Below are 25,872 nucleotides of genomic sequence, written 5' to 3' on the forward strand. Positions count from 1 at the left end.
AACCTAGTGCACCCGCAAAGGGGTTTCTTCATATTTATCGAAGTTAAATCGAAGTTTTTAGTTGGAGGATAATGTAGCCGTAGGCTGAATATAGTACAGCTTATTGTTATATTACAGGCGTCCACTTTTTTTTTCTCCCCGTAAACGCACCCATGTTTTTAAACTCGTGAGACACCAAAGAAAAGAAGACAAGTCACCTTTGTTCGAGCTGGATCGCCTAACGTAAGTTTAGCAGCTAACAGGCTAACGGTGCTAGTCTTTGGCTGGATGTTGGTTCAGATGTGTGAATGAATTAACTGGTTATGAATAAAGCTAAAGAGACAGCCGTAAGATGAACTCATTTGGGACACCACAGCCCTGACAGTGGTGTCCATAATGCGAAGTAATTTCTTCACTTTAAAGTAGTTATCACTGGAGCTGATATTAAAATGCTATAGATGAATTGTCACCATCAGTGTAGTGTAGGGCATAGATTTACTGTTTGTTATATAGTATATAATTTGGTATAGGCTATAGTGTATTGCTAACAAGTGTTATACTTGTGCAGATGGTTTATATAGCATGATTATGACCACTTTTATCGTACATAATTCATTTCTTACCGTAGTTGCACTCATGTTAGTGTAGTAATGGTCATGAGAGCATGCACTCAAACGCACAGTCTTGTATACCTCTACATCTGATTGTATTGTTATTACTATACGGTGTATACAATATATACCCAGTTGCCAGCATATTAGGTGCACTTAACTGTAACAAGTGCAACCGGCTTTTTGTTTATTTAGTCTATCCTTTAGGTAGGTGTAGCTGTGTGCATGTCATCAAGAGCATGGAATTCAATATTTAATGTAGTCTGTATTAAGCCATGTTTTAATATAAAAAAAAAATTTGAATAGCCAGCATTGCAACACATGCTTATGAACTTTGAGGTTATTTATGGTTGTAACATTGTTTCTTCCAGGCTTCCCAGATTTCCTGTTCCTGTGTGGAAGAATTACCGGTCAGTATTCCAGTACTTAACTTTTGTTTTGGTGTGGGTTTTTTTTGCTGCCTCATGGTGTGATGCCAAGTGGTGCTTCCATATTTAGGTTTTGTTGTCAGAGGCAGTAGTCATTTTAGAGCATCAAAACACAGAAAATAGCTCACATGTGTTGTGTGTTAAGGATGAAATCATGTTCTTGTTTGTGACTCAAAAAGGAGTCGGCGATTAGCTCCCGTGAAGCTGTCATTAATAACGGCATCTTTATTTTTCTTTCTTTGGACCTTTATGCATCAGTAACTTTTCTCTGTTTCACTTTTGTTCATGCACACTGTAGTTTTATGAGCCAGACAGAGTTCTCAGAAACACACCCAGATGGCATACGGTGTTGGAAAAAGCTGCAAGGATGTTGGCACACAACAGTCAATCATTATATTAATATGCAGGAACATGTACGGCAAAGCTCCCAAAGCTCTGGGCATTAGTCACAACCATTTACAGCATTTACAGAGCAGCAGGAATAACAGGATTTTCAAAAAGTTGACTCCACCAACTATATATATATAAATAAATATATATATATATATATATACATATATATATATATATATATACATATATATACACATATATATACACATATATATGTGTGTGTGTGTGTGTGTGTACAGGGAGTGCAGAATTATTAGGCAAGTTGTATTTTTGAGGAATAATTTTATTATTGAACAACAACCATGTTCTCAATGAACCCAAAAAACTCATTAATATCAAAGCTGAATGTTTTTGGAAGTAGTTTTTAGTTTGTTTTTAGTTTTAGCTATTTTAGGGGGATATCTGTGTGTGCAGGTGACTATTACTGTGCATAATTATTAGGCAACTTAACAAAAAACAAATATATACCCATTTCAATTATTTATTTTTACCAGTGAAACCAATATAACATCTCCACATTTACAAATATACATTTCTGACATTCAAAAACAAAACAAAAACAAATCAGCGACCAATATAGCCACCTTTCTTTGCAAGGACACTCAAAAGCCTGCCATCCATGGATTCTGTCAGTGTTTTGATCTGTTCACCATCAACATTGCGTGCAGCAGCAACCACAGCCTCCCAGACACTGTTCAGAGAGGTGTACTGTTTTCCCTCCTTGTAAATCTCACATTTGATGATGGACCACAGGTTCTCAATGGGGTTCAGATCAGGTGAACAAGGAGGCCATGTCATTAGTTTTTCTTCTTTTATACCCTTTCTTGCCAGCCACGCTGTGGAGTACTTGGACGTGTGTGATGGAGCATTGTCCTGCATGAAAATCATGCTTTTCTTGAAGGATGCAGACTTCTTCCTGTACCACTGCTTGAAGAAGGTGTCTTCCAGAAACTGGCAGTGGGACTGGGAGTTGAGCTTGACTCCATCCTCAACCCGAAAAGGCCCCACAAGCTCATCTTTGATGATACCAGCCCAAACCAGTACTCCACCTCCACCTTGCTGGCGTCTGAGTCGGACTAGAGCTCTCTGCCCTTTACCAATCCAGCCACGGGCCCATCCATCTGGCCCATCAAGACTCACTCTCATTTCATCAGTCCATAAAACCTTAGAAAAATCAGTCTTGAGATATTTCTTGGCCCAGTCTTGACGTTTCAGCTTGTGTGTCTTGTACAGTGGTGGTCGTCTTTCAGCCTTTCTTACCTTGGCCATGTCTCTGAGTATTGCACACCTTGTGCTTTTGGGCACTCCAGTGATGTTGCAGCTCTGAAATATGGCCAAACTGGTGGCAAGTGGCATCTTGGCAGCTGCACGCTTGACTTTTCTCAGTTCATGGGCAGTTATTTTGCGCCTTGGTTTTTCCACACGCTTCTTGCGACCCTGTTGACTATTTTGAATGAAACGCTTGATTGTTCGATGATCACGCTTCAGAAGCTTTGCAATTTTGAGACTGCTGCATCCCTCTGCAAGATATCTCACTATTTTTGACTTTTCTGAGCCTGTCAAGTCCTTCTTTTGACCCATTTTGCCAAAGGAAAGGAAGTTGCCTAATAATTATGCACACCTGATATAGGGTGTTGATGTCATTAGACCACACCCCTTCTCATTACAGAGATGCACATCACCTAATATGCTTAATTGGTAGTAGGCTTTCGAGCCTATACAGCTTGGAGTAAGACAACATGCATGAAGAGGATGATGTGGACAAAATACTCATTTGCCTAATAATTCTGCACTCCCTGTATATGTGTGTGTGTGTATGTATATATATATATATATATATATATATATATATATATATATATATATATATATATATATATATATATATATATATGCATGTGTATATACACACACATATATACGTATATATATATATGTATGTATATACACATGCAAGTTACAGGGCAGAGTTTGAGAGAGATTTGCTGTTATTCAGCTGTCATTAAAAACTGCAAAATATTGAAATCTCTCAAAAACTTTTAACAAACAAACAATAACAAACAAACAAAATTTGCAAATGTACACTCAGATTAGAGTCGGTACACTGGACTTGTCTGAGAAGTCAGAAAGTAATCCAACGTAACATTCAACCACAATAACTAATTTCCTATTCAGGATTTTAAGTAAATAACTGTAACCTGTCATCTTAATAAAGAATTATGTATAATTATTGTCCTTCACTATTTTATTCAGTTTTTTTTGCAAAATGGTAAATTTGAATATTCTTGAATAATAACAAAAATTACATTTTAGCTAGAAAAGCTAAAAAAAAAAAAAAGGCTTTGCACATAGTAGTGGATTTAATATAACAGAAATATAAAAATGTTTTGGTAACTAACAATTTAATTAAGGGCAGTGTGGCATTAACCTTCCATTGGGTGGTGGTTGGATACGTTTGTTAAGCACTGTATGTGCAACATAGATTTTTTTTCAGTTTTACTGCATTGCGCCTTAGAGATTTTTGTCTTTAATCTCAATTGAAAATTGAATTGAAGTGATGGGAAATGTTTGTTGTTATCAAAGCACCTGTTTGCGCTGCTGTGGGTCTAATGATTAACTCTAATACTTAACAAGAGGAACAGTTTATTAATCAAAGTTCCTGATATTAGGTTTTTGTGAATATTGGCTTCCTTGTTATGTATGGATTTGTAAACTTAGTAAGCAATATTACCTAATATAATATAATGTTTCATTGACTGTAAAATAGCACTCATCAATCACGTAATCTAATTATAATCATGACCATTCTCAGTTGTTACTACCATCCTGATCACTTCTTTATTTTGGGGTTTTTAATTTGAGCCAGCTTATCTTTGATGTAGCTGAACAATTCTCTATTGGAAACAAATAATCACTCATTATGGCTTCAGCTGCCAATATAATAGAGATAGGCCACCTACTGCATGTCTGTCTTGTAATTTAGTTGCTATTTAACATAAAGATGTAACCCAGTTTGCAAATAACTGGCCTGCCCCATTTCCCGTATTGTGGTTGTGTGTGTCTGTGTGTGTGTGCGTTTAGGGGCGGGGCTGACAGTTTAAACTTGGGGAGCTAATGGGTGTGGCAAGAATGACCTCATGCTGAAATTAGGTAATGGCTGGTTTAGATTTTTACTTGAAGCAGTCTCTACTTTCCATGTAGCACGCTTATTGCTGTCCTTTCCTTTGGTGGAGGTAGCGTACATGCAGCAAGTCTCTGCTTTCTCCCAGATTTTCAGTTTACCTTGTTTTTTGGGGGAGGTTTTTGTGGTTTGTTTGTTTGTTTGTTTTTTAAACCAATCATGCAGCAGGTTTCTGGTTGCTTTTTCTTTCTTTTCAGCTACTTCCTAGGCCATGATTTCCATTCACACACACTGTAGATATTTTTTCCTCTTGCTTTGCTATACCTGTGGAGCACACAACCTCTCCAAGCCTGGGTGAAGTCCCCGTCCATCCTAGAAGATTGACAGTTTGGCTGGCCCTGTGCATTCATTTCCGCCCCACTCTCCCGCTTCTTGCTTACCCCGCTTGTTCACGCTGCTGTTTGGTTGGTGTTGCCATGGCACCGTGCAGCCAGAAAGAGGCTTCACATGCAGCATCTTGTGTTCTCTTCACAGAGGGCCGCTAACAAGCGATTGAGGGCCAGTGACGCAAAACACACATTACACGAAAGCAGCTGTGTGGACTGACGCTCAGGATTCTGCAGCTTTAACAGTCGTGGGTTTACCTTCCCCTGTCAACATTCAGCAGAGGGACTGCTGCAGACTCGAACACATTGGGTGACCATTCGGTTCACCGAAGAGTTTTTTAGTTTTTTTTTTCCTCTCAGAGTCTTGGTGCTAAACGCAACCATTTTTTCGGGAACGAAACTGGGATTTTCCCTCATATTATGCACTTCAATGGAAAGAGGTGGATCAGTGGTTAGCACGCGTGCTGAGGAGCAGTCCTTTCACGTCCGCTACAGGTAGGACTTTTTTGTCTTTTCACTTAAGTGTAGTTAGAGTGTAGAAAGTGTGATTGCTTTCCCAGTCTCTAGTTTCAGATGGAGTGTTGGTGAAGTGTTTTGTTGATGCCTAAGAGGAGCAATGCTATTTATAGTCATTGAAATATTTGTAATGTAAGATGTTTCACGTACCCAGTTGAAGAAGTGACGCTATGTTTAGTATTGAAGCTTAAGTTAAATGATAGACTGGAGGAATCATTTCACACTGTGGTCTGGGACTTTGTTGACTAAGGCAGGTAAGTTTTCTTTAAAAAAAAAAAAAGGGGGGGAGCATCTTGCAGCTGTCCTTACATTCCCAGGTAAAGCACTCGGGCAGCAGATGTGACCTGCCAACCACATAAAGACCTGCGCCCGCCAGTTTCAATATTTAAACAAGCCCTGAATTATTCATCATTGCTCCCTGTGTTTATGTCCACATGCGTGTCCATTTTATTTAGATAGCTTAGGCGTGTGTTTGGTAAGAGGGTGGATTATTTTTACAATACTGGCTAGATATATCGAACAAACAGCTTTGTTTGACTGCCATTGGTTAATCAGCAAATAAGACATTGTGCAGATACAGATTTTATTTGTCATAATGAATTATTTGTGTGCTTGGAACAAAAAGGGGAATAGATATCAAAAACAAAATAAACATTTTTACTTGGTAGTGGTGAAATTGTTATTTTAAACACTGGTATCAGCGCAGAATTTCACCCGTTCATCAGTGCATCCCTAATTCCATTACACGTCACTACAGACTGTTTGTCTGACAGATCTAATCAATCTATACAGCACTCACCGGCTTTGTAATCTGTCAGGTGCATACTCTACAGCCGTAATCTCAGGTGACCAGGTCACCAGGAGAGCGGGGCTTGGACGAAAGACAAGCAGATTAGCCGAGAAAACGCTGATAGAGCAGTTTCCTTGCTGGCAGGCATTGGAAGTTAATGCTGTGACAACATCACACACGTCTCCTTGAAGGTTTTCCAGTGCGTGATGCTAAATTATCTCTGTGACGTCAGATGAATTATGGTTTTGATATTACCTAGGACGAATGCAGTTTAGTTTTTAGGGCATTTTTGTATTTAAAAGAGAAAAAAAAATCTTTTCATCACGAAGTCGGTCTAAGGTAATCTCTCCATGCTTCGGAGAAAGAGAAGGAGCTGCAGCCTGGAGGTTTTTCCAGTGGATACCTCAGTAGATGCCTCTCAGATGTTCCATGTGCTGCTGCTGTTGTTGTAAGACACAAAAAGCCAGCAGGTAGGCTAGCATTTGCCTCAGCTAGAGTGTTAAATGATATAGTGTTAACGTGGCAGTAAACACAAAGTAAGCTCTTTAATATAAGGCCTAAGGCCGCTGAGCTGAGCTCGATTGAACTTTATTGTTCTTACACCATGTTTGCCTTTGTTCTCAAATTATAGCCTAGCTGAATGGTGAGACAAGCTGTTTGGTGTTTTTGTGTCATTTCTGGGTCTGTTTTTGCGAGCTTTCAGATAACCATAGGGTGGTTACAGGAGGAAATCTTGTTATACAAACTGAATAGATTTTTTTGTTAAGCCAGTATGTCACTAACAGTACAGTTTCCTGAAAAACAAAGTTGGTTTATCTGACAGTTTTTGCTAAGCACAAATATGCCACTAAATTTGCCTTCACAGCCACTGACTGACACTCTTTTCATCTGGCTTAAAACATTTAAACCCCATGAGTGTTTGTTACAGACATTCATGTATTTGCTGTACTTCAAAAACAAATTTATTGGGTGTTTTGATTTTATTTCTTTTGAAGAAGTATACAGATGTCCAGTGTTGGTTGCTGGGAATCAAACATTTTGCTTTCACAAGCAATATTTTAGGAAATTTAAGATGTTTTTTTAAATCTTTGCCAGCACAGATCTTTTAAATGATCTGTTATAAGGTGTTTAAAGTTCTAAAGCAACAGCAGCAAACATTACAAATGCTGAATATCAAAGGTTCAGTTTTGGTTCAGCTGATTGGAAAAGGAACCTGTTTTGCTTTCTGGGGTAGGTCAAAAGGATGTGAGATCTACTATAATAAACAAGCTCTATTGTTTTCTGTAGATGGAAGGAAGTGGCTAAACATTCCTACTTGCTGAAAGCCTTTGCTTCGAAGGACGTTTTGTTTTTCAGTCGTGAACGGAGCCATTTGGCTGTCGATTAGAGGACGAGGAGATTTTAGAGTTTAATGTTTTTGAAGAAGAGAAGTCCAGACTGTGCTCCTCTCTGTTTTAGGATGGAGGTGTCCTGCCTGGAGCTGGCGCTGGAGGGTGAGCGCCTCTGTAAGGTGGGTGACTACAAAGCAGGTGTCTCCTTTTTTGAAGCTGCCATCCAAGTGGGCACAGAGGACCTCCAGGTGCTCAGTGCCATCTACAGCCAGCTTGGAAATGCCTACTTCCACCTGCACGACTATGCCAAGGCCTTGGAGTTCCACCGACACGATCTCACCTTGACGAGGTTGGACACATGAGAAACAGCTCTGTAAAAGGCCCTGCTGAGTGCAGCGCAATGTTTATTTATTAACAGCGTGACGTGTCTTGTTCAGGACAATTGGCGACCTGGTCGGAGAGGCCAAAGCCAGCGGTAACCTCGGCAACACATTGAAGGTGCTGGGTCGGTTCGATGAGGCTGTGGTTTGCTGTCAGAGGCACTTGGACATAGCCAGAGACATGAATGACAAGGTCAGGCAACGTATTCGAGAAAATAAGCGATAAAGAATAAAAGTCAGATATTTGTATTCATGTATTTGAGAGTTTCAGAAGAAAGTGATCTTCACCACTCATGTTTCCGTTTAGGTGGGGCAAGCGAGGGCACTCTATAATTTTGGGAATGTGTACCATGCCAAAGGCAAAAGTATCTGCTGGAGCGGAGCTGAGCCCGGAGATTTCCCAGAAGATGTCATGACGGCACTGAGGAAAGCAGCAGAGTACTATGAGTAAGAAGGAGAGCGTGTGATTTAATCAGAATCATTTAACATTAGAAATAACAAGTTCTGTTACTTTGACTGTTGTGTCAAGTATCCAGTGTATTACAAAGCGAGCTGCTGGGTGAGCGTTTGATTGCATATGCATTGTCAGGGCAAACTTGGCGATAGTGAAGGAGCTTGGAGATCGAGCTGCTCAGGGTCGAACTTATGGCAACCTTGGCAACACACACTACCTGCTGGGAAACTTTCGCAAAGCCGTAGCTTCTCATGAACAGGTGAGGGTGTCTTTTGGTAAAGAGTTCACAAGCATCCATGATGATGTTTTCTTTTAGTAAGTTACTTATTACGCCTTTTTAAATACAATGTTAAAATTCAGTGTTTCTGTTTCAGCGTTTGCTCATTGCTAAGGAGTTTGGGGATCGATCAGCAGAGAGGCGGGCTTACTGCAACTTGGGGAATGCGTATATCTTTTTGGGGGAATTTGAAGTGGCAGCTGAACATTACAAGTAAGCCACACCTACATATGTGTTTGTTGTTGTTGGCCACATTTTGTCTCTAGGTCTGTGTGACATGATCCTTAATCGCTTGATCCTACATTGTCACCATGATTGTCTCATGTCCCCCCCAAAAAAAAGGAAATTGAATTATCAAATAACTGTAACATTTTTAGACACTTTTCCTTACACAATAGTGGCAATATCTAAAATTCTATCATTGTATTTATGCATCATATTATGTTCCTATGAGCTCCTTCTGGGAAAGCAGGCCTGTATTGTATGAAGAAAACATAAAGCCAGTGTGCATTGTTTGAAGCATCTTGTCTGATTGCTTGTTAGGAAGACACTGCAGTTGGCGAGGCAGTTAAAGGACCGAGCCGTGGAAGCTCAGGCCTGCTACAGTCTCGGCAACACCTACACACTTCTGCAGGACTATGAGAGAGCCATAGACTATCACCTCAAACATCTCATCATAGCTCAAGACCTCAATGACAGGTACAGATGCAAACACAAGGTTTTATGATGCTTCTTTTGACGTAACTATGCCACAGTTAAATAGTATTTGCTTATGTATGGTTTCATTCTGTAGGATTGGTGAGGGCCGTGCGTGCTGGAGTCTTGGAAATGCCTACACTGCACTGGGAAACCATGACCAAGCCATGCACTTTGCTGAGAAACACCTGGAGATCTGCAGAGAGGTATGCACTGCTCATACTATCTTCACAGCAAAGCATTTCAGAAGTACTCAAAGCAAACTTGTTAAGAACAGATACAGAAATCCTTCGGCAGTAAAATTAACAGTTGGTTTGTTCCTTCTGTTTTTTTGTTGTTGTTGTTGTTGTTGTTGTTTTCAGACTGGAGACAGGAGCGGGGAGCTGACAGCTCGTATGAATGTATCTGATCTCCAGACACTTTTGGGTTTGAGCTACAGCACAAATACCTCCACTGTTTCTGAAAATAAGGATATCGACTACAGCCTGCACGGTAAAAACTGTGTAAACTTCCCTATGCCCCTTGCTATAATATTTCAGATGCTTTGAATGTGTAGATTACGTAACATTGTTATTGTTTTACAGGAGCCAGGCCCAGGATGAGCAAACGACACAGCATGGAGAACCTGGAGCTGGTGAAGCTCACTCCAGACAAAGTAAATGTAAGAACTGCTCCACTGTACCGCTCTGCTCACACCTCATCTACAAGAAGTGCTTCTTGTTACATCACCCTTTGCTATTGAACTTGTGATGATTGTGATCCATTTCTGTGCTGAAGGGTCAAAAGTGGAACAGCGACATCTTGACCAAACAGTCCAAACCCTCGCTGGCTAAGAGCTCCTCCAAGCTCTTCTTTGTTGGCCGTCTGCGAGGGAAGAAGTACAAGTCTGGCGGCTCCAGTAAGGTCCTCCAGGACACCAGCAATACCCTGGATACCAGTCAGCCACCTGCACAGGGACCACAAAAAGTACGCAGACCTGGGGAATTCATTTGAAGATTACTCAGAGAGCAAGATCAAACAACTTTTGCTGTTTTATTTTTATTTATTTTTTTCAAGTTGTTTGTTTTTGTTTTCCAGCGACTCAGCCCCGACATGCTCGGAGACGACGGTTTCTTTGACCTGCTGAGCCGATTCCAGAGCAACCGCATGGATGACCAGCGATGTTCGATACAGGACCGAGGCAGCAGGTTATCGCTAAACAGCGGCCCAGAGTCGCCACCCAGGACCATCAGGAAATGTAGGTCCATGCAATCCACCCACACAAAAATATAACCACTGTTAAAATAATTGATAATTTGCGTACTTATTTATTTTCATTTGTAGCCATGTCAGAGTCTGCCAATGTGTCAGGCGCTCAGGGCAGGCGCTTAGAGGAGTCATCAGCAGCAGGGGGGAGCCTGCCAGGACTCAGGCTCAACCAAAACAGCAACCAGGCCGTGCTCAGCCACCTGATGGCCAACGCTGACAGCGCTGAGCCTGATGATGACTTCTTTGATATGCTTGTCAAGTGCCAGGTAACAGAAAGAGCATAGTTTACTGAATAGTTTCCTAATACACATTTATATAGTGCTGGGTGGGCACACTTGATATTCAAACACCGGTACAAACAGAAATATTTTAGCTCCTATTTAAAATAATTGTGTAGTTAAAGAGTCCCAGCAGTGGCATCCATCCTATACAAGAATGATGTTTTTGAAGTGGATGCTGAAGGTAACAGGAAGCCGGTGTAACATAAGTAGAGGAGTGATGTCTGTTTGTTGTAGCCAGAGGTCAGGAGCCATGATTCTTATTACCTTGCAAGAGATCAGCTGCACAAAGGAGCAAAGTATATTACAAAAAAAAAGTTAGAAACAAGATTATAAACATCCTGTTACTCAGACATCAAAGTCATACTCTTTTCTTTCACCGTATTCCTTCCAGGGCTCCCGTTTGGATGACCAGCGGTGTGCTCCTCCCCCTCCTCCAGTCCGAGGGCCCACCGTACCAGATGAGGACTTCTTCAGCCTCATCATGCGGTCGCAGGCCAAACGAATGGACGAACAACGCGTCACCCTGCCTTCTGCTGCAAACGCTGCATCTAGGCCAAGCTCCAACTAAACAAAGCACTAAAGGGACTGTGAGGTCTTTTGTTTAATGAAGGTGTGGACAGTATCATGATGGACCAGTGATCACTTCCTTGTCCTTTAGGACAACACATAGCATTATCAGCACTGTATGCAGTTGACAGTGTGGGGGGCGGGGGAACTCAGATTAACAAGGACTTTTCGCACAGCTTGTACAAAGATGAACTCAGAGTAGCATCGGGGACAAAAGTGGTTTTTTAATAATTGTTTTTAATCATTCTGTACTGCTGCATACTCTCACTTCACCCTGTGTATTTTTAAATACACCACTGCAGGTATGTTTGTATTTATTGTTCTTGTCCCATGAACTGCCGTCCCACTGCTATGAAGTAGTAGAGGTATACTCATAGTGGTGTTTTAAATCACTCTTTTCATGTATTACAGCCCTTTACAGATATGGCATACATGGCAGTGTGCGTGTCTTGTGCGTGTCTGTTTGATGTGATTTCATGGAGTTTCTGAGTTGTGCCACGTTGAAAGTAAAACGTAAATGTTTGAAGGTGTGATCTGTTCTGATTTCTGTGGAAACTTTTCATGAAAAAGTGACCATGGTGCTTTATGAATCTCATTGAGAAGAGTGTGTGTCTGAAAAGGGTTTTTGTTTGTATGAGGTTTTTGTTTGAGTTAAGTTCCTGAAGTCGCACAGGAAGCACTTACAAAAGCTACTATGAGCAAACTGATAAAGTATGGATTTAACCCATGTACAGTCCGTGTCTCTTACCCTTTTGTACTAAATATTATGAGTGAGTTCAGAGGAATAAAACATGTCTGTTCATGTAGCCATCGTGACTTATTTTAAAATGTTCAGCATCAAGTATTTAATCCAAAGAAGAAAAGCAAAACACAAAATGCAGAGTTTGTGTAAAAGACACTTTATTGAACGTACCAGCAGTCAGACTTCAGTTAGCTTGAACTCATCTGTCACTTTTAAAAACAAGGCTTAATACAAGAGCCACTAGCATTTCAAAAACTAACTGTACATACATAAACACAACTGAAATAAATACATCTATGTACGTATTAGTTTGGCCTTCGTTGTTAAAATAATATATACTATACATTAACATATAAACTTAAATATGCATCTCTGCAAGTAAGTCAATATTAGAAGACGATGTTAAAAGGACAAAGTGCGCAGGTTAAAATAAAAAATAAAATAATATGCATATGCCCCAAACACTGGTTCTAAATAAATATCAAAACACCCGTGCGTCCATCCAGATTCCATTGTGCATACGGTCAGACCCTTGTTTGGGGAAAAGACTGCCATCTACTGATATTCCACACACACAGCAGTAGACAAGCCAAAGCTTTTGAGCACAGCCAAATCCAAACTGAATGCAAGGGCACCCAACCAATAATCACATGCTGTACTTCCCTTTGATACTAACATAGTAACGAGCAAGCCACTGCAAAGACACCGGAACAGCTTCAGCGCAAAAAAAAGAAAGAAAACAAAAAAACAAACACTGATTTTAAATTTAAACACACTAGCTCGTTTACACAGTTGGAGCTGCAGTAATACAGTGCATACAGTAATGTTAGACACCCCACGGGGAAGCACAAGATAGCCTGACTTCCATAGATTCGGCCTCCCGAGAGGAAAAGCTCACTACTGAAACACTGGAAAAACTACATTTTACATCAAATTTTTGTCTTTCTTAAACAATAGCAGCGTCTCACCAGCTGTAAAAATAATGATATGCAAAAAGAGGAATGATTCTCAAAATGACTTAACAAAATTTGATCTTAAAAAAAGGACCATTTTTTGATTTTTTTTTTTTTTTTTTTTGTTGTTATGGAAACTGAGAACTCAAGGAAGGCACCATCATGAACAAAGCACTCCTGTCCTGTCTCTCCTACTCACCCCTTTAGGAAAAAGGACATGCAGCAACTGATTGGTGTGAGCAGAGAGCAAAAACGCAGGGCGAATTACAGGACGAAGAACGACGAAGAATCCTGCAGTTTTACTCCTCAGTGTGGTGATCAAGAAAGGAGAACATGCAACAAGTGTGCTTTTGATGTGTCCCAGGTGTGAGTCCCATTTGCTTTACTACAGACAGGAGGGAAAGGCTTGTTCACCAGTTTGTGTACCTATGAGTGTGTGTGTGTGTGTGTGTGTGTGTGTGTGTGTGTGTGTGTGTGTAAAGGTGGGTCAGTGTTTACAATGCAGAGGAGCAGTAATATTTTAGGGGAATGTGTCAGATAGAAACAACTGGCTCTGTGTGTATGTTATGGATTGTGTGTCCAAAGTGTGACAGTGCGATCAGCAGAGGATGAGAGGAAGGACAGGTCTTGTGTGTGCCATCGGCACTGGATCACTTTGTCACCGTGTTCTCCCACCACGGTCAGAGGCAGCTGTTTGGTCAGGTCACCTAGAGAGACGGAGGAGGAGGCAGAAAACCATCAGACACGCGCTAAGGGTGTGGATTCTGGATTTTCTCTAACATGTGGCCTCAAATATATACATACACTCTTAAATCTTTTAATATGTGGTGTTAAAGGATCTGCGACATCTTAACTAGCTGCCCACATGGACAAACCAAATTCTTTACCGTCACACGAGACAAAGATTGTTATTTGGCCACAGTGACAAGAGGTGCAGTATATTTGGAGGCATAAGGGTGAGGCGTTCACCTGGTACACTGTACCAGCTGTCAAACATGCTGGTGGTAGCATCCTGCTCTGGGTTGTTTAATGTTGGGACATTGCACAAAGTGAATGGAATAATGATAAAGGAGTATTACCTCCAAATTCTTCCAACTTCACCTCGAATCTACAGCTCAATGGTTAAAACTTGGACACGTCCAAATGTGATGCACCTATGATGTAACTCAGTCCCCTCTAGTGGCAGACCTGGAGCCAATCTCACAATCATCCTTTTAATTTATATTTTATTTAAAGGAGGTGGGGAAACCTTCTATAAAACAGGCATACTTATCATCATCATTATAATTATTATTATTACTACAATTACTTATGATTATTAAGACTCAAAAGATTGTTTTTTTTCCCCAGATGTTAGTGATCAAACAAGAGTGGCTTTTTAATGAAACATTTTTAAACTTTGTTTGAAGTGATTCTATTGAATTAAGTGCTGTTACAGATGTTTTAACTATTGTAGCTATACCACATCGTATCCAGATGCAACCACTGTATGCGCTCTGAAGGCAGACATACCTTGGAGGTTGGTGACCACAACCTTTGTGTCATAGGAACCAGTGAGCAGGTAGTGCGCTCCGGGGGAAAACCTAACGGACCGAACGTCACTGGCGTGCGGCCGGTACACCTGGACGATGCGTCCTCCTCTGATGTCATACAGCATGCATGCGCTATCTTCCTGTCCTGTTGCTAGGAGACGGCCACTAGGATCAACTGCGACTGAGGCAACTGGACTCCCTGTGTAGTAAAGAAGGGGTGTAGTTGTATGAACTGTCATTATTTTCAAATCGAGAACAACAGAACCAATCATAACATTTACTATTTCTGGTATCTTGGCTCACAATTCCCAAACACTTTCTATATTAAGAGGTGAAACACATGATGCGAGCCAAACCTGAGCCATGGAAAGCAGTTCCCACTACCCGCACACAGCTGGGCACTCTGAGGTCCCAGAAACGCACCGTCTTATCTTGAGAGCCGGAAGCGATCATCCAGCCGCCCCACGTGTACAGAGACAGGATGTGTCCTGAAGAGAGATTACACATTGTCCACTTTCAGCATCATCCTTACTCTCTCTGACTTCCACTTTGATTTGTGCTGGACAGATGGAGGGATGGAGCAGTTACCTGTATGCCCACTGAGGGCGTGCAGACCCTGTCCTCTCTGGCAGTCTGTGGTGTAGATGTTACAGTCTCCGGCCCCGGCACTGATCAAGATGGCTCCTCCACTTTCAGGCCCCTCCATGAAGGCCAGGTCTCTTATGGTACCGTCATGCATACTAAACTCCAGGTCTGGGCCTAGGATGCACATAAATAAACAAAAATGAGAACACTGGCAATGCCACAAACGGGACGACCACCACACATTCACGCTGAGGACGCTTACCTGTGGCGTTGCACGTCTCTGCGCTGAAAGGCAGCACTTTGACATATTTGTCATTGGAGCCTGTAGCCAGCAGCTGCCCACAGTGGCTCCAGGCCACACAGTAGATGGACCCTTTGTGGTGTTTGTTCCTCTTAAAGCGAACCACTGGCTGCTTTGTTGGACTTGAACCACTGAGGAGAGGAAAAGGTGGTCAGCTACTGTATGCAGAGATGAAAATAAACAGTTACTGGTTTGAACTTTCCAACTATTTACACACTAACTTTAACTAATATGGAAGAGAAGTTTATAAGCTAACTGACAGATCAGTGACCACATGGCAACCACCAGTTGCTAGGGAAAAATGTGTATTGCACATCTAGTTGCTGGCTGTTATGTGGTCATTAAAAGGTACTAAAAAGTCTACTTTTCACTCATATTTTAAAGGATCAGAAACAAAAAGATGGATTTTAACAGAGATGTGATGGATCATACTAAACAAAAAAAATGGAAAAGAGAACATCTGTTAACATTTAACATTCACTTTTTTGATTTTTGTTACCTCGTGTCGAGCGTCTCTGGATAAGCGCACACGCGTAACGTTTTGGAGTTGGAGCCCACAGCGTACAGCGCTCCAGACGGGTGAAAGGCAACGGCTCGAATAGCCTGAGTGTCTTCCAAAGAATGCACTGGTACAAACAGGCTTTTTGGTTTGTCACCCTGAAAACACGCCATATACGAAAAACACACATTAGCAATGAGATTACAGCACCGTAATCTCACCTGATCTTCTCTACCCTATGACATGCATACTGCTGTGACATCACTGCCATTCAGATAAAACTGTTATAATCCGCTTAGCCAAATTAGCATTACACTGGATAATTTTAAAGTACAATGCAAACAACAGAGAATGTGCTGAACTTTAAAATCACACCACACAAGGTCAGAGCTAAACTAAGGGTAACACCTGAGTAACAACCTGCAACTGATTATTAACACCAGGTCTGTCATAACTGTTATTTCTAGTGATGGCTGTCATTCTGCTGTCACCGTGTGTGTGTGTGTGTGTGTGTGTGTGTGTGTGTGTGTGTGTGTGTGTGTGTGTCCGTCCCTACCTCTTTAATTCGGGATAAAGAGCCTGGAGAGTCACCTTGTTGGCCTCCTTTTGGTTTTTGCCCACTGTAAAAAACAAACAAACAAAAAACAGGGGCCAGTAATTCAACGAGCAGGTTTAAAAAACAAAAACAAACAAAAGCAAACTCACACAAACCTCATTGTGACGACAGGGGACTCATTTGGAGGCGGCACAGGCCGACCCCCTACGGTGCGTTGCGGGGTGCTGCTGAGCACCCCTCCCCCTCGGGTCTGGCTCTGCTCGGGGGTTACAGACGGAGGGTTGTTATTGTCCTCGGAGGCGGGCGTGTTCCCGTTGCCATTACACTGCTGCGTCAGAGACTTTACCTCTTCTCCCAAATTCTCCATCCCCACGTTGAGCTCTTCCAGCTTCTGGATGGACCTGCAACAACCAAACACACGAGTTCTGTCTCCAAAGAGGCAACTTGTTTTCCTCTTTCTACTAAACACTTGTACCTGCAGGCCGACAGCCTGGTTAGAACTACAAAGGGAAGATGACAAAGGAAAACTCAAATATTAATGTAATTATTCACAGCTAGCCTTGTGAATAATGTAGAGTGCTACGTAGACTGGGAGAGGGAGGATGGGGAGGATGTCTCTGAGGGCAAATCAAAGAGCTTTTGTCCCGCTAGAAGAAAAAAACAAACTATTTTGTCACCTCATTTTTAATTACTGAGCTGAAGCTAACTGAAGTGGTTTTGTGGTTAGAGGACATACAGTAAAAATATACATATAACATAATGCTACTGCAGTTTTTGAGAGGAAACGTCGTCTAATATTGTGTACAACACAAACACACATGAGGTGGTGGTCCCATGTGTTATGTTGTAGCTGATTAGAGCAGATGGTGCAGTATAGACAGGAGGGGGTGTGCCATGCAAGCGAATCCACATGGGACTCGTCATTTTTAGAGCCTTAATATGTTAACCTTTTCTGACAGCTGCTCCTCTGCTGTTATACGACGGTCAATGTCATGCAGGCTTCACTTCAGCAAGCTGTCCCACAACTACCATGACAAGTGAACAGCTGTCTGTACCATATTTCCCCGAACGGTGAGATGAAGTCTCATTTTGGGGATCTGGTCCATTCTCCCCAGTTTAAGCTACTGCATTGCACTGTTGGTACAACCCAACCCTCCACGTGTTTACAGTGAAACATCTGCAGGGCTATATATATAGCTGCTGGATGAGATTAAATGAATAAATCAACTGCATATAACAAGAAATAACAAGAATTCAGTTTTTAAAATGCTTTGGTTATGCAGTCTACAGACAGATATCTGTATATGAATAAGAAGAATCTGTAAGCAAGCAAAATTTTTAGTATTGGAAGCTTTCTGGTTTCCATTTATCATCTGTTAGGCTCTAATGATCGATAACATTTGAAGGTTTTGGTCATGTGCAGGCATAAAGTCGAGCTAAAGGCAGACTGCATTTGCTCAAATTCAAACTTGACTAATGCTTAATGGAGAATCTGCTTTATTAACTTTTATCACTTTATCCACATTTGAAAACAATGACCGGCAGACTAAACAGGAAGTCTTGGCCTGAATATCCAAAAACCCAACAGGAAGCCCTGAAAATCAGGCCGTTACCTGCGGAGGCTGAGTCAGCAGTTTAGCTGACTCAGCTGACTTGATACAAAAAAGCAGGACGGGACTTTAGAATAAGAAAGTTTATGTGAATGAAAGGATGAAAGGATGAGCTTCAACAAATAAAAGATCTTGTAAACAGCATGATTATAGTGCTGAAGTAGACGCCACCCGCCCATGTCTATGAGCCTGCTTTTGTTTCTTTGTGTGAACCACACCTCTGGCTGAATGTGCAAACAGAGAACGCACATTCCTCATCTTGCAAAGAGCATTTAACTCATTTCGTTCGCTGCGTTCGTACCTGTTGAGGAACTTCTCTGTGAGGCTGTGCTGCATGTCGCTGGGCGGGGGCTCCTGCTGGACCCCTCCCTCCAGCAACATCTGCTGGTACATCTGCCTCTGCTGCTGCTTCTGCTCCAGGTGCTGCTGCACGCGGAGGCGCTGGCGATAAAACTCCTCATACTTCTCTGTTGAGTCACGAAGCTGGGAACGAAGCATAAATATTTAATATTAGAAGCACATTATTTATACTTTATATCTTATACCTTTCTTTTTATTGAGCTGCATCATGTTGCACACAATTGAAGGGATAACCTGTAAAACAGGCGGCATGGTGTGCAACTAACCATGAAATCAAAATGTGTTTCCACCAGACCTGACCCGGCCTGCCGTCGCAGAGGATCACCATAATGAAGTTTACATAGAAGGATGATGGTGGCTTTGATGAAGCTACTCATCAACCGTGATTTTATTCTACTGCTTCATTCATTTTAAAGGTTCAGTTCAATGTGAAATCAGATTTCCATTCAGATTGTTTCACTGTGAATTGCACAGTTTTGTAGATCAGCTGATGTCACAGATGTCTGCCTTCTCAAGTACACTGAATTTGTGAAAACTATGCAGCGATGTGCTCCAGAAATCATGACCTCTGACTGAAAAGGTCACTGAGATTCTAGGGTATGAATCTGAAGATCCTACGTCGCCTCATCCTTGAGTTACCGTATTCACAAACTTGGGTGATTACGCCCCCCGCCCAGTAAGGTGACAATAATACACCAGCAGCCTTTAACAACTGAGGGGTAAAAGAAAAAAACTTTAAAGAAAAAAATGAAATCACAAAACTTGTTGAGAGCAGTTTGATCTAAAAACTAGTAACCGGGTCGTAATATCAGCCAAAAACAAATTACTTTTTTTGACATGTACTTTCCATTATATTCAACATAATGCATCTCTACAGTGTACATCCAAACTCATGCAGAAACAATGCAAACTGTTCTAATGTAACGCTTTAAAAGAAAAAGCTGCACAAACCAGGCAGCTTCAACACTGCTCAAAGGCAGAAGTGCGATCATGTGACCCCTGCTCCGCGCCAGTTCAGGTATCAGCGGAGGAAGGAGGGGTCAGACAGGGAGCTGAGGACAGATCATTTCCCCCCTCTGTCCTCTGCTTCCTGTCCTCGCAATCTGATGGGAACAGACCTACCGCATGTTGGGGGGGAGGACAGAGACGCTGGCATTGCGCCAGCTTGGAAAAGGGACAGAGAACAGAGAGGAAGAGAGGGCAGGGACGTGACTGTGAGATCACAGAGGTCCCAAAGTCTGCTTCTGTTTCTGGCCTCTTTGTGTGTCTCCAAGGTGACGGGGAAGGCAGAGGAAAGCACCAGCTTCACACTGAGCTGCACAAGAGGCCCCAGAATAGAAACCATGTGACAGACAGACACAGATACTGTGTTCACGATGTGTTTACGGGCAACACGAGGGCACTGATGAATCATTTTTGTGGCTGTGCTCCTAGGCTCTCGAGCCACATGTCCCCGCTGACCCCGGATCATGACCTGGATCCACCAGCCTCAGTGGTTACACAAAGCAATGGTTACAGAGCATATTATTAATGTTTAAATAGCTAGCGATGACTTTAGAAAGCATAATACAAATGTGTATGTACGATTTCCTTAATGCACTCTCATCCACACTAGATAACAACGCCTGGGCTGCCAATCAGAAGTGAAGAAAGACTAAAATACCAAATACAGACTAATTGGAACTGGTACTGTAGGCAACACCCATTAACGAAAGAAAACAATTAGGGAAGCTTAATAAAACACAATTGTTTGGAAATGTGTTCGCATGCAACAGGCCTAACCAGTTCAAAAAGCAAAAGTCGCTGATGTTTACCTCATTCCTGTCAGCGGAACCAGCTGACGGAGCGTCTTCGCCCGGAGCTGAGGCAGGACGCGTGTTCTGGGCTCCAGCTGAGCCCATCATCTTATCCACAGGTGTGTCTGTCCTCGACCTTCACCAAGAAAACACAAACCCCAGAAAATCAATCAAATAAATCAACATCAATAATGGATCTTGCTCCCTTTTTGTATCTCTAGGAAAAGATTTAGAGACAGGAAATCTGTTTAAGCTCCAAATCTAAGCTCTTACGTTTCAGGGGATTCCTCAAAGATGCTGTGGCAGTCGGAGCTCTCCATCATGAGACTCCTGCTCAAGCTCTGCCCTCCTGCTCCCGGGTAGTGAAAGTTGGCAAACGAGTGGGACATCGGAGAGACCCCTTTACCCGGCGCTATTTCCCCGGCGCTCGCTCGCTTATCTTGGCCGGAGAGCCCGTAGGACAGCCCGTCCAGCGCTGGGTTCAAGGAGCGCGACATGTAGGTGTCAGCGGACTGCGGGCGGCGAAGGGGGGAGGAGGGGTATGGCGACAGTTTGCTGATGAGCGGGGTGAGGAGGTCAGCGTAGCCGGTCTTAGCAGGCTTGACCAAGCGGTCTATGTGGATGTTGAGCTGCTTCTGTTCGAAGGCGCAGGAGAAGACGGTCTGGGCGAGGTTCTGCATCCAGGAGAGCAGCGACAGGTCCAGGTCGTCGCAGCCATTACCGCACAGCATGTCGACGCCCAGGAGGACCTCGCTCTCTGTGATCTCCTCGCCCGTCGCTTTGCTCTGCACATAAGCGTCCGAGAAAGACCGGTTAGAGTCACAAACTCACTCAGGCAGTCTTTACGTTTAATTTTAGCGTTTCACACCTGGCAGAACTCGACACAACACTCATAGAGGACTCCCTTGAGAAGCAGCTGAAATAGTCGATCCCTGCTGGCCTTGAATCCAGCCTCACTCAGCTTCCTGTCTGCGGGGATGAATTCGGCCACCATGGTGCAGGCCTCCTCGAAACACTGAACTCTGGCCGTGCTCGGGTTCCAGTCCTGAGGGGACGCCAACAGAGAAATGAGACACAAAAGAAAACACATACACAGTTTCCTCCTGCTGCTTCGATATTATGCAAGTCTTATTCTGTAACAGCAGACTGCGTGCCTTGAACTCAGCATGATTTGTGAGGCGAGGGAGTGTGAGGAGCAGACACAGCTTGCTGTAGTCGTCTTTAGACGGACAGAACTCCTCCAGGGCGTGGAGGCATTTGACAGCTTCCTGCATGGTGAACTCCAGCTGAAAACACATGAAATATATATTTTTATGTAACAGATGATCAAGGAGACGATTCCCTCTAAAAAACAGAATCAAGCTTCTCTCAAAGAGCACACTATTGTTTTGGTTTTTGCCCTCTCGCACTGCCACGCGCTGAAAAATCACCACCAGCACACAATCAGGCCCGTTACACAAGTAATACACACCCCCAGCTACAATATTAACTGTGAGCATGCTCAGTAGTACACGATATGCACAGATGTCCAAAGAAGTGTGAGCTAATCCAGTTTAACAGGACACGATGGCTCCGACAAAGCATCACAGGCAGCATCCACAACTACATCATGTTACAGCAGACTCACAGCTAGCCTAATTTAAGGGGATAGATGGAGTTTTCAGGTCTGGTTGTCTGATTATACAAAATAGTGTGTGTCTGACTTCAAATTATTAGCAATTAGGACTAACAGAGAAATTAGAATCATCTCTCATATGAATCTTTTATAGCCTCAGCAGGGGTTTATGACAATGTGAATATTTTATTATGTACATATTATTTCTGCAAAACATTTAAAAAGGCTCTGAAAGTTAAATATGTCTGGACTCTTTTGGTCTGGTACATGTAATAACCCATCTATTACCAAGAAATTCAGCCATCTATTTTCCTTTTACCCAATCCAGGGAGAGTTTAGTCTATCCCAGCTGTCACTGGGCCAAACGTGGGGTACTCACTGGACAGGCTGCCAGTCCATCGCAGGGTTAACACATCGAGACAGACCACCATTCATGCTCTCATTTGTAACTACGACCTATTAACCAAACATGATGTCGGAGGAAGCCGAGGTACCCACACAACCACAGGGAGAACATGCAAACGCCACATAGAAAGCCCCCGGCCGGCGAAGTCAAACCCCGAACATTCTTGCTGGGGGGCAACACTGCTAACCACTTTACCACCGTAGCATTAGGCTTTAAAGTATGTGTTCCTGATCCTTGTTCCTAACGCTGTCTTACTGGTGTACGCGATCCAGAACAAGGAGGGAGAAAACAGTCATAATCAGCTGTCACAGGTGGACAGATGATCTTTGTTAAGTGTTTTATCCACAACAGCAAACAACTTCATCAAAGGAGCAAATAAAGAGCTTAATCCAGATAATCTCTGACCACAGTGTGGCCATCAGTCACTCCTTAAATGTCAGTGCTGCCACCATTAAACACAGACCCACAGACATAACCCACCCACTTATAAGCAGAGAGCTTTTAAGCAGACTTCCACTGTTTCCTTTTCAAACAATACACATTACAAACAGTTTGCACCTGTTTTTATCTTGAGAGTGGCCCACCTTGTTCACAGCCTAACAACACGTGACTGTTATAAAGGTTGGAAATTCAGGTTTTGTTTGGGAGGTTTTGATGACAGTCTTTAGTTTTCTGACTTACGTGCTGTGGCTCGTCTTCTGCAGACATGGCGTTATTCACACACAGAGCCTCCAGAAACTTCTGCTTGAGGATGATGTAACGAAACCTGGTGGCAAAATTTAGACCTTTAACTATTTTTACATACACTTAGGAAAACATTACATCGCCTGTTTGTTTTAGTTATCAGCGACAAAGTGTCAAATAGGTACAATGAACTGAATATGTGAAAAGCTGCAACAAAAAAATAGGCAGCCTAACCTTTTTCTGTCAAACTTGTCCATGCACTCCAGAGGCTGAATGAACTGCAGGACCTCATCCCACTGTCCGTCGAGGACCAGTTGCCTGAAACAAAATATTTATATGACCTATGAATGAGAAGACTCACAGTAACATAAGGGAGCAAGGGTTTTTTGAATATCTTGTGTTTACTACAACAAAATGACAGCGTATAACAGAAACTTGACACTATTTGGTGAACCACTAAAATGTATTTTAATACTCAGATTCAGCAGACTGGCTTACTTCCAAAGCAGCACTCAAACATCCAGTGTGGAGGTGCAGTGTTACACTATCCTCACCATAGAAGATGCTATCAGAAACACTAAACTTACTGGACTGACTGGAACAGTTTCCCATTGCTCCTACTTCACAGTAATTCTTACACACCTGTATCTAGTCTGTACAGAGTGACCACTGAGTTCACTTACCTGAGGAAGAGCATGTCGTCTGAGTAGAGCCCGTTGATGACGCCGCTCTCTTTCTCCAGAGCGAGCATGCTGATGTGCAGCTTCCTGGAGTTGAGAAAGTCCAGGATCACCTTGATGATCTCCACCTCCTTCACATTTATGGTTTCCTCTGCTGTCATTGTGACGACGGGCTGCCAGTTACAGGATGAAAAAAAGCAAAACACAAATGATTAAAAAATGTTGGGAAACCATGGACAAAGTTAGAGGCAAGGCTGAGATGGTTTGGACATATGCAGAGGAGGGATCGTGGCTATATCGGACAAAGGAGGAAAAGAGGAAAACTACAGGATGTAGTGTAGTCATTAACTGAGGACATGCAGAGTAGGCGTGATAGAGGAGGATGGTGGCGACAGGATGAGATGGAGGAAGAGGAGGTAGAGGAAGATTCATTCTCTTTGAAAAGAACAAATCTCACTGCTTTGGATATTATATTAACTGGATTCTGGGTAACACTGTCCACCTCCTGAGGATAAAATAGTAGGATTAGTTTTAATGCATCGCCAGGCACTGTGACTTCAGGATGAAACATGAAACTAATTTAGGGCCTTTTTTTTAGCAGGGAAAACAAATGCAGAAGCATGTAAAAAGTAGATTTTAAGACTGAGATTACAGGTTTGCATTAAGTCTTCCAAAAAAAAAAAAAAAACAGAGGTCATTGTGTGCCAGTCTGTGTAAATGTGTTAAACACGCTAAAACATACAACAAGCCAGGCAAAACAGATGTTTGAAGTCAAAACATTAAGGTGCCGCCTCAGAGGTTGTGTTTACACTGGAGAAAACAGCACGTTATATGACTGTCGTGATACTATGTAGCCTCTGGTGTACTGATGGCTGTCTGTCGTCGAGATCGGAGAGATTTCATTTATAAAACTCCAGATAATCACAGCCAGGCACACAAACACACGCACGCACTGCAGTACCGCTAAGCTAGCCTGAGAGATGGCTAGCTAATAACACTGGCACTAAGCCACAAGTCAAACAGCATAAGAAGCTTAGGCTACTTGTTAGCTTTATATAGGTCCTGGATCCAGCTTCCGGATTATGGCAAAACCATCAAACAGCTAGTTAGTGACAGAGCTCATACAAAGCTGACTAATTTCACTGGCTGACTAGCTATAGACAGGCCGAGGGGAGAGAGGCATCATCCGCTAGTTAGCTGGGCGGGCGGGGTGCTCACTGACAGCGTCCCCACCGACCACAGTAACCCTCCGCCGTGCTGCCATTACCCTCACCTGTTTCTGAACATATAGGGGTTAAAAACGCTGGCCCTCAACGCCGCTCCGTGCTGCCCACAGCCGCTGTCACGACGGTACCGGTGCGGTATTGTCAGCGCCGTTTGTTTCGGTGTCTGTCGGTCCCTCCCTCCTCCTCCTGGTCTCTGACGGTGTCCCCTCCTTGCTGGATGTTTCTCTGCGGTCTGTTTGCTGCCCAGCCTGCCTGCCTGTCTGCTGCCTGCAGGGGCACCGCCTCCACCCATCCACCCCATCCATCCATCCACCCAGCAAACAGACAAACTCCACACAATCAGCAGCATTAAACAGTGTATTATAGAGATAATGGCATTTTGTGAAGGGAAGGTGTGCATACAGTGATTGTGTACTGGATGGAATTCGAGGCTTTTTTATTGTTGCCTTCTTGAACGTAATGACACATATTTAAAGGAAAAAGAATAAATAAACCATACTGTGTGACCCCTTAAGTATACGGGACGTATTTATCGAATGCACATCCATTAAATCAGATCAAATTCACAAAATAAATAGTTTTCATAAATGCATGAACAAACCTGGAATAAGAATTAAAAATAATAATAAATCAATCAATCTATTAATTAAATTAATTACTTCAGTTTAGGCGGAAATTAACAGCATCTGCATTAAGATGATGTGTTTGAGGTCCTCTGGTGGTCTGTTTGTGCAACATGCATGACATGCAGTGCTTAAGGTTGAGATGGCTTTCAAGATCAAGACAAGCTTTATTATCCCCGAGGGGGACATTTGATTTGTAGCCAGCAGCATAAATAACACACATAACGCATAAAGCCAAAAAACCAC

At 42.6% G+C, this 25,872-nt stretch overlaps 2 protein-coding genes across 4 annotated transcripts; one reads left to right on the plus strand and one right to left on the minus strand.

Moving 5' to 3' along the window:
- The first annotated feature begins 2 nt into the window (after positions 1-2).
- On the plus strand, positions 3-12,264 carry gpsm2 (G protein signaling modulator 2). 3 transcript variants are annotated; one of them, XM_084913030.1, is made up of 16 exons: positions 3-222; positions 962-1,000; positions 5,067-5,413; positions 7,683-7,904; positions 7,993-8,128; positions 8,243-8,382; positions 8,525-8,648; positions 8,764-8,879; positions 9,210-9,365; positions 9,460-9,568; positions 9,725-9,854; positions 9,947-10,023; positions 10,140-10,328; positions 10,440-10,599; positions 10,686-10,876; positions 11,283-12,264. In XM_084913030.1, exons 3-16 carry the CDS (start codon positions 5,349-5,351, stop codon positions 11,457-11,459), a joined length of 1,992 nt encoding a protein of 663 aa, XP_084769156.1. In that variant the 5' UTR covers positions 3-222; positions 962-1,000; positions 5,067-5,348; the 3' UTR covers positions 11,460-12,264. The 3 variants fall into 3 exon arrangements, with proteins under 3 accessions (XP_084769156.1, XP_084769158.1, XP_084769157.1); XM_084913032.1 differs by lacking the exon at positions 5,067-5,413; XM_084913031.1 differs by lacking the exons at positions 3-222; positions 962-1,000; positions 5,067-5,413 and adding an exon at positions 5,420-6,694.
- Positions 12,265-12,341: 77 nt separating this feature from the next.
- wdr47a (WD repeat domain 47a) lies at positions 12,342-25,303 on the minus strand. The gene is made up of 17 exons (XM_084913029.1): positions 25,051-25,303; positions 23,781-23,950; positions 23,332-23,415; positions 23,095-23,179; positions 21,547-21,678; positions 21,261-21,437; positions 20,666-21,177; positions 20,411-20,528; positions 18,538-18,719; positions 16,782-17,027; positions 16,627-16,690; positions 16,071-16,228; positions 15,533-15,702; positions 15,274-15,444; positions 15,042-15,173; positions 14,666-14,884; positions 12,342-13,860 (listed from the first exon to the last, which is right to left on the minus strand). Exons 2-17 carry the CDS (start codon positions 23,936-23,938, stop codon positions 13,718-13,720), a joined length of 2,751 nt encoding a protein of 916 aa, XP_084769155.1. The 5' UTR covers positions 23,939-23,950; positions 25,051-25,303; the 3' UTR covers positions 12,342-13,717.
- Between the last annotated feature and the right edge of the window lie 569 nt (positions 25,304-25,872).

The sequence above is a fragment of the Perissodus microlepis genome, chromosome 18 (genome assembly GCF_051167445.1).
Source record: "Perissodus microlepis isolate ML-2025 ecotype Zambia chromosome 18, ASM5116744v1, whole genome shotgun sequence".
NCBI classification, from domain to species: Eukaryota; Metazoa; Chordata; class Actinopteri; order Cichliformes; family Cichlidae; genus Perissodus; species Perissodus microlepis.

What these genes read in the sequence shown, in the direction of transcription:
- gpsm2 (XM_084913030.1), top strand. Translation starts at nt 5,349, where the DNA reads ATGGAAAGAGGTGGATCAGTGGTTAGCACGCGTGCTGAGGAGCAGTCC. An exon ending in TCCTTTCACGTCCGCTACAG is followed by an intron (nt 5,414 to 7,682) that starts GTAGGACTTTTT and finishes TCTCTGTTTTAG; the next exon opens with GATGGAGGTGTCCTGCCTGG. An exon ending in CACGATCTCACCTTGACGAG is followed by an intron (nt 7,905 to 7,992) that starts GTTGGACACATG and finishes TGTCTTGTTCAG; the next exon opens with GACAATTGGCGACCTGGTCG.
- wdr47a (XM_084913029.1), bottom strand. Translation starts at nt 23,938, where the DNA reads ATGACAGCAGAGGAAACCATAAATGTGAAGGAGGTGGAGATCATCAAG. An exon ending in CAGAAGACGAGCCACAGCAC is followed by an intron (nt 21,679 to 23,094) that starts GTAAGTCAGAAA and finishes ATGTGTTTTCAG; the next exon opens with CTGGAGTTCACCATGCAGGA. An exon ending in CGCCCTCAGTGGGCATACAG is followed by an intron (nt 15,174 to 15,273) that starts GTAACTGCTCCA and finishes ATCTCTCTTCAG; the next exon opens with GACACATCCTGTCTCTGTAC.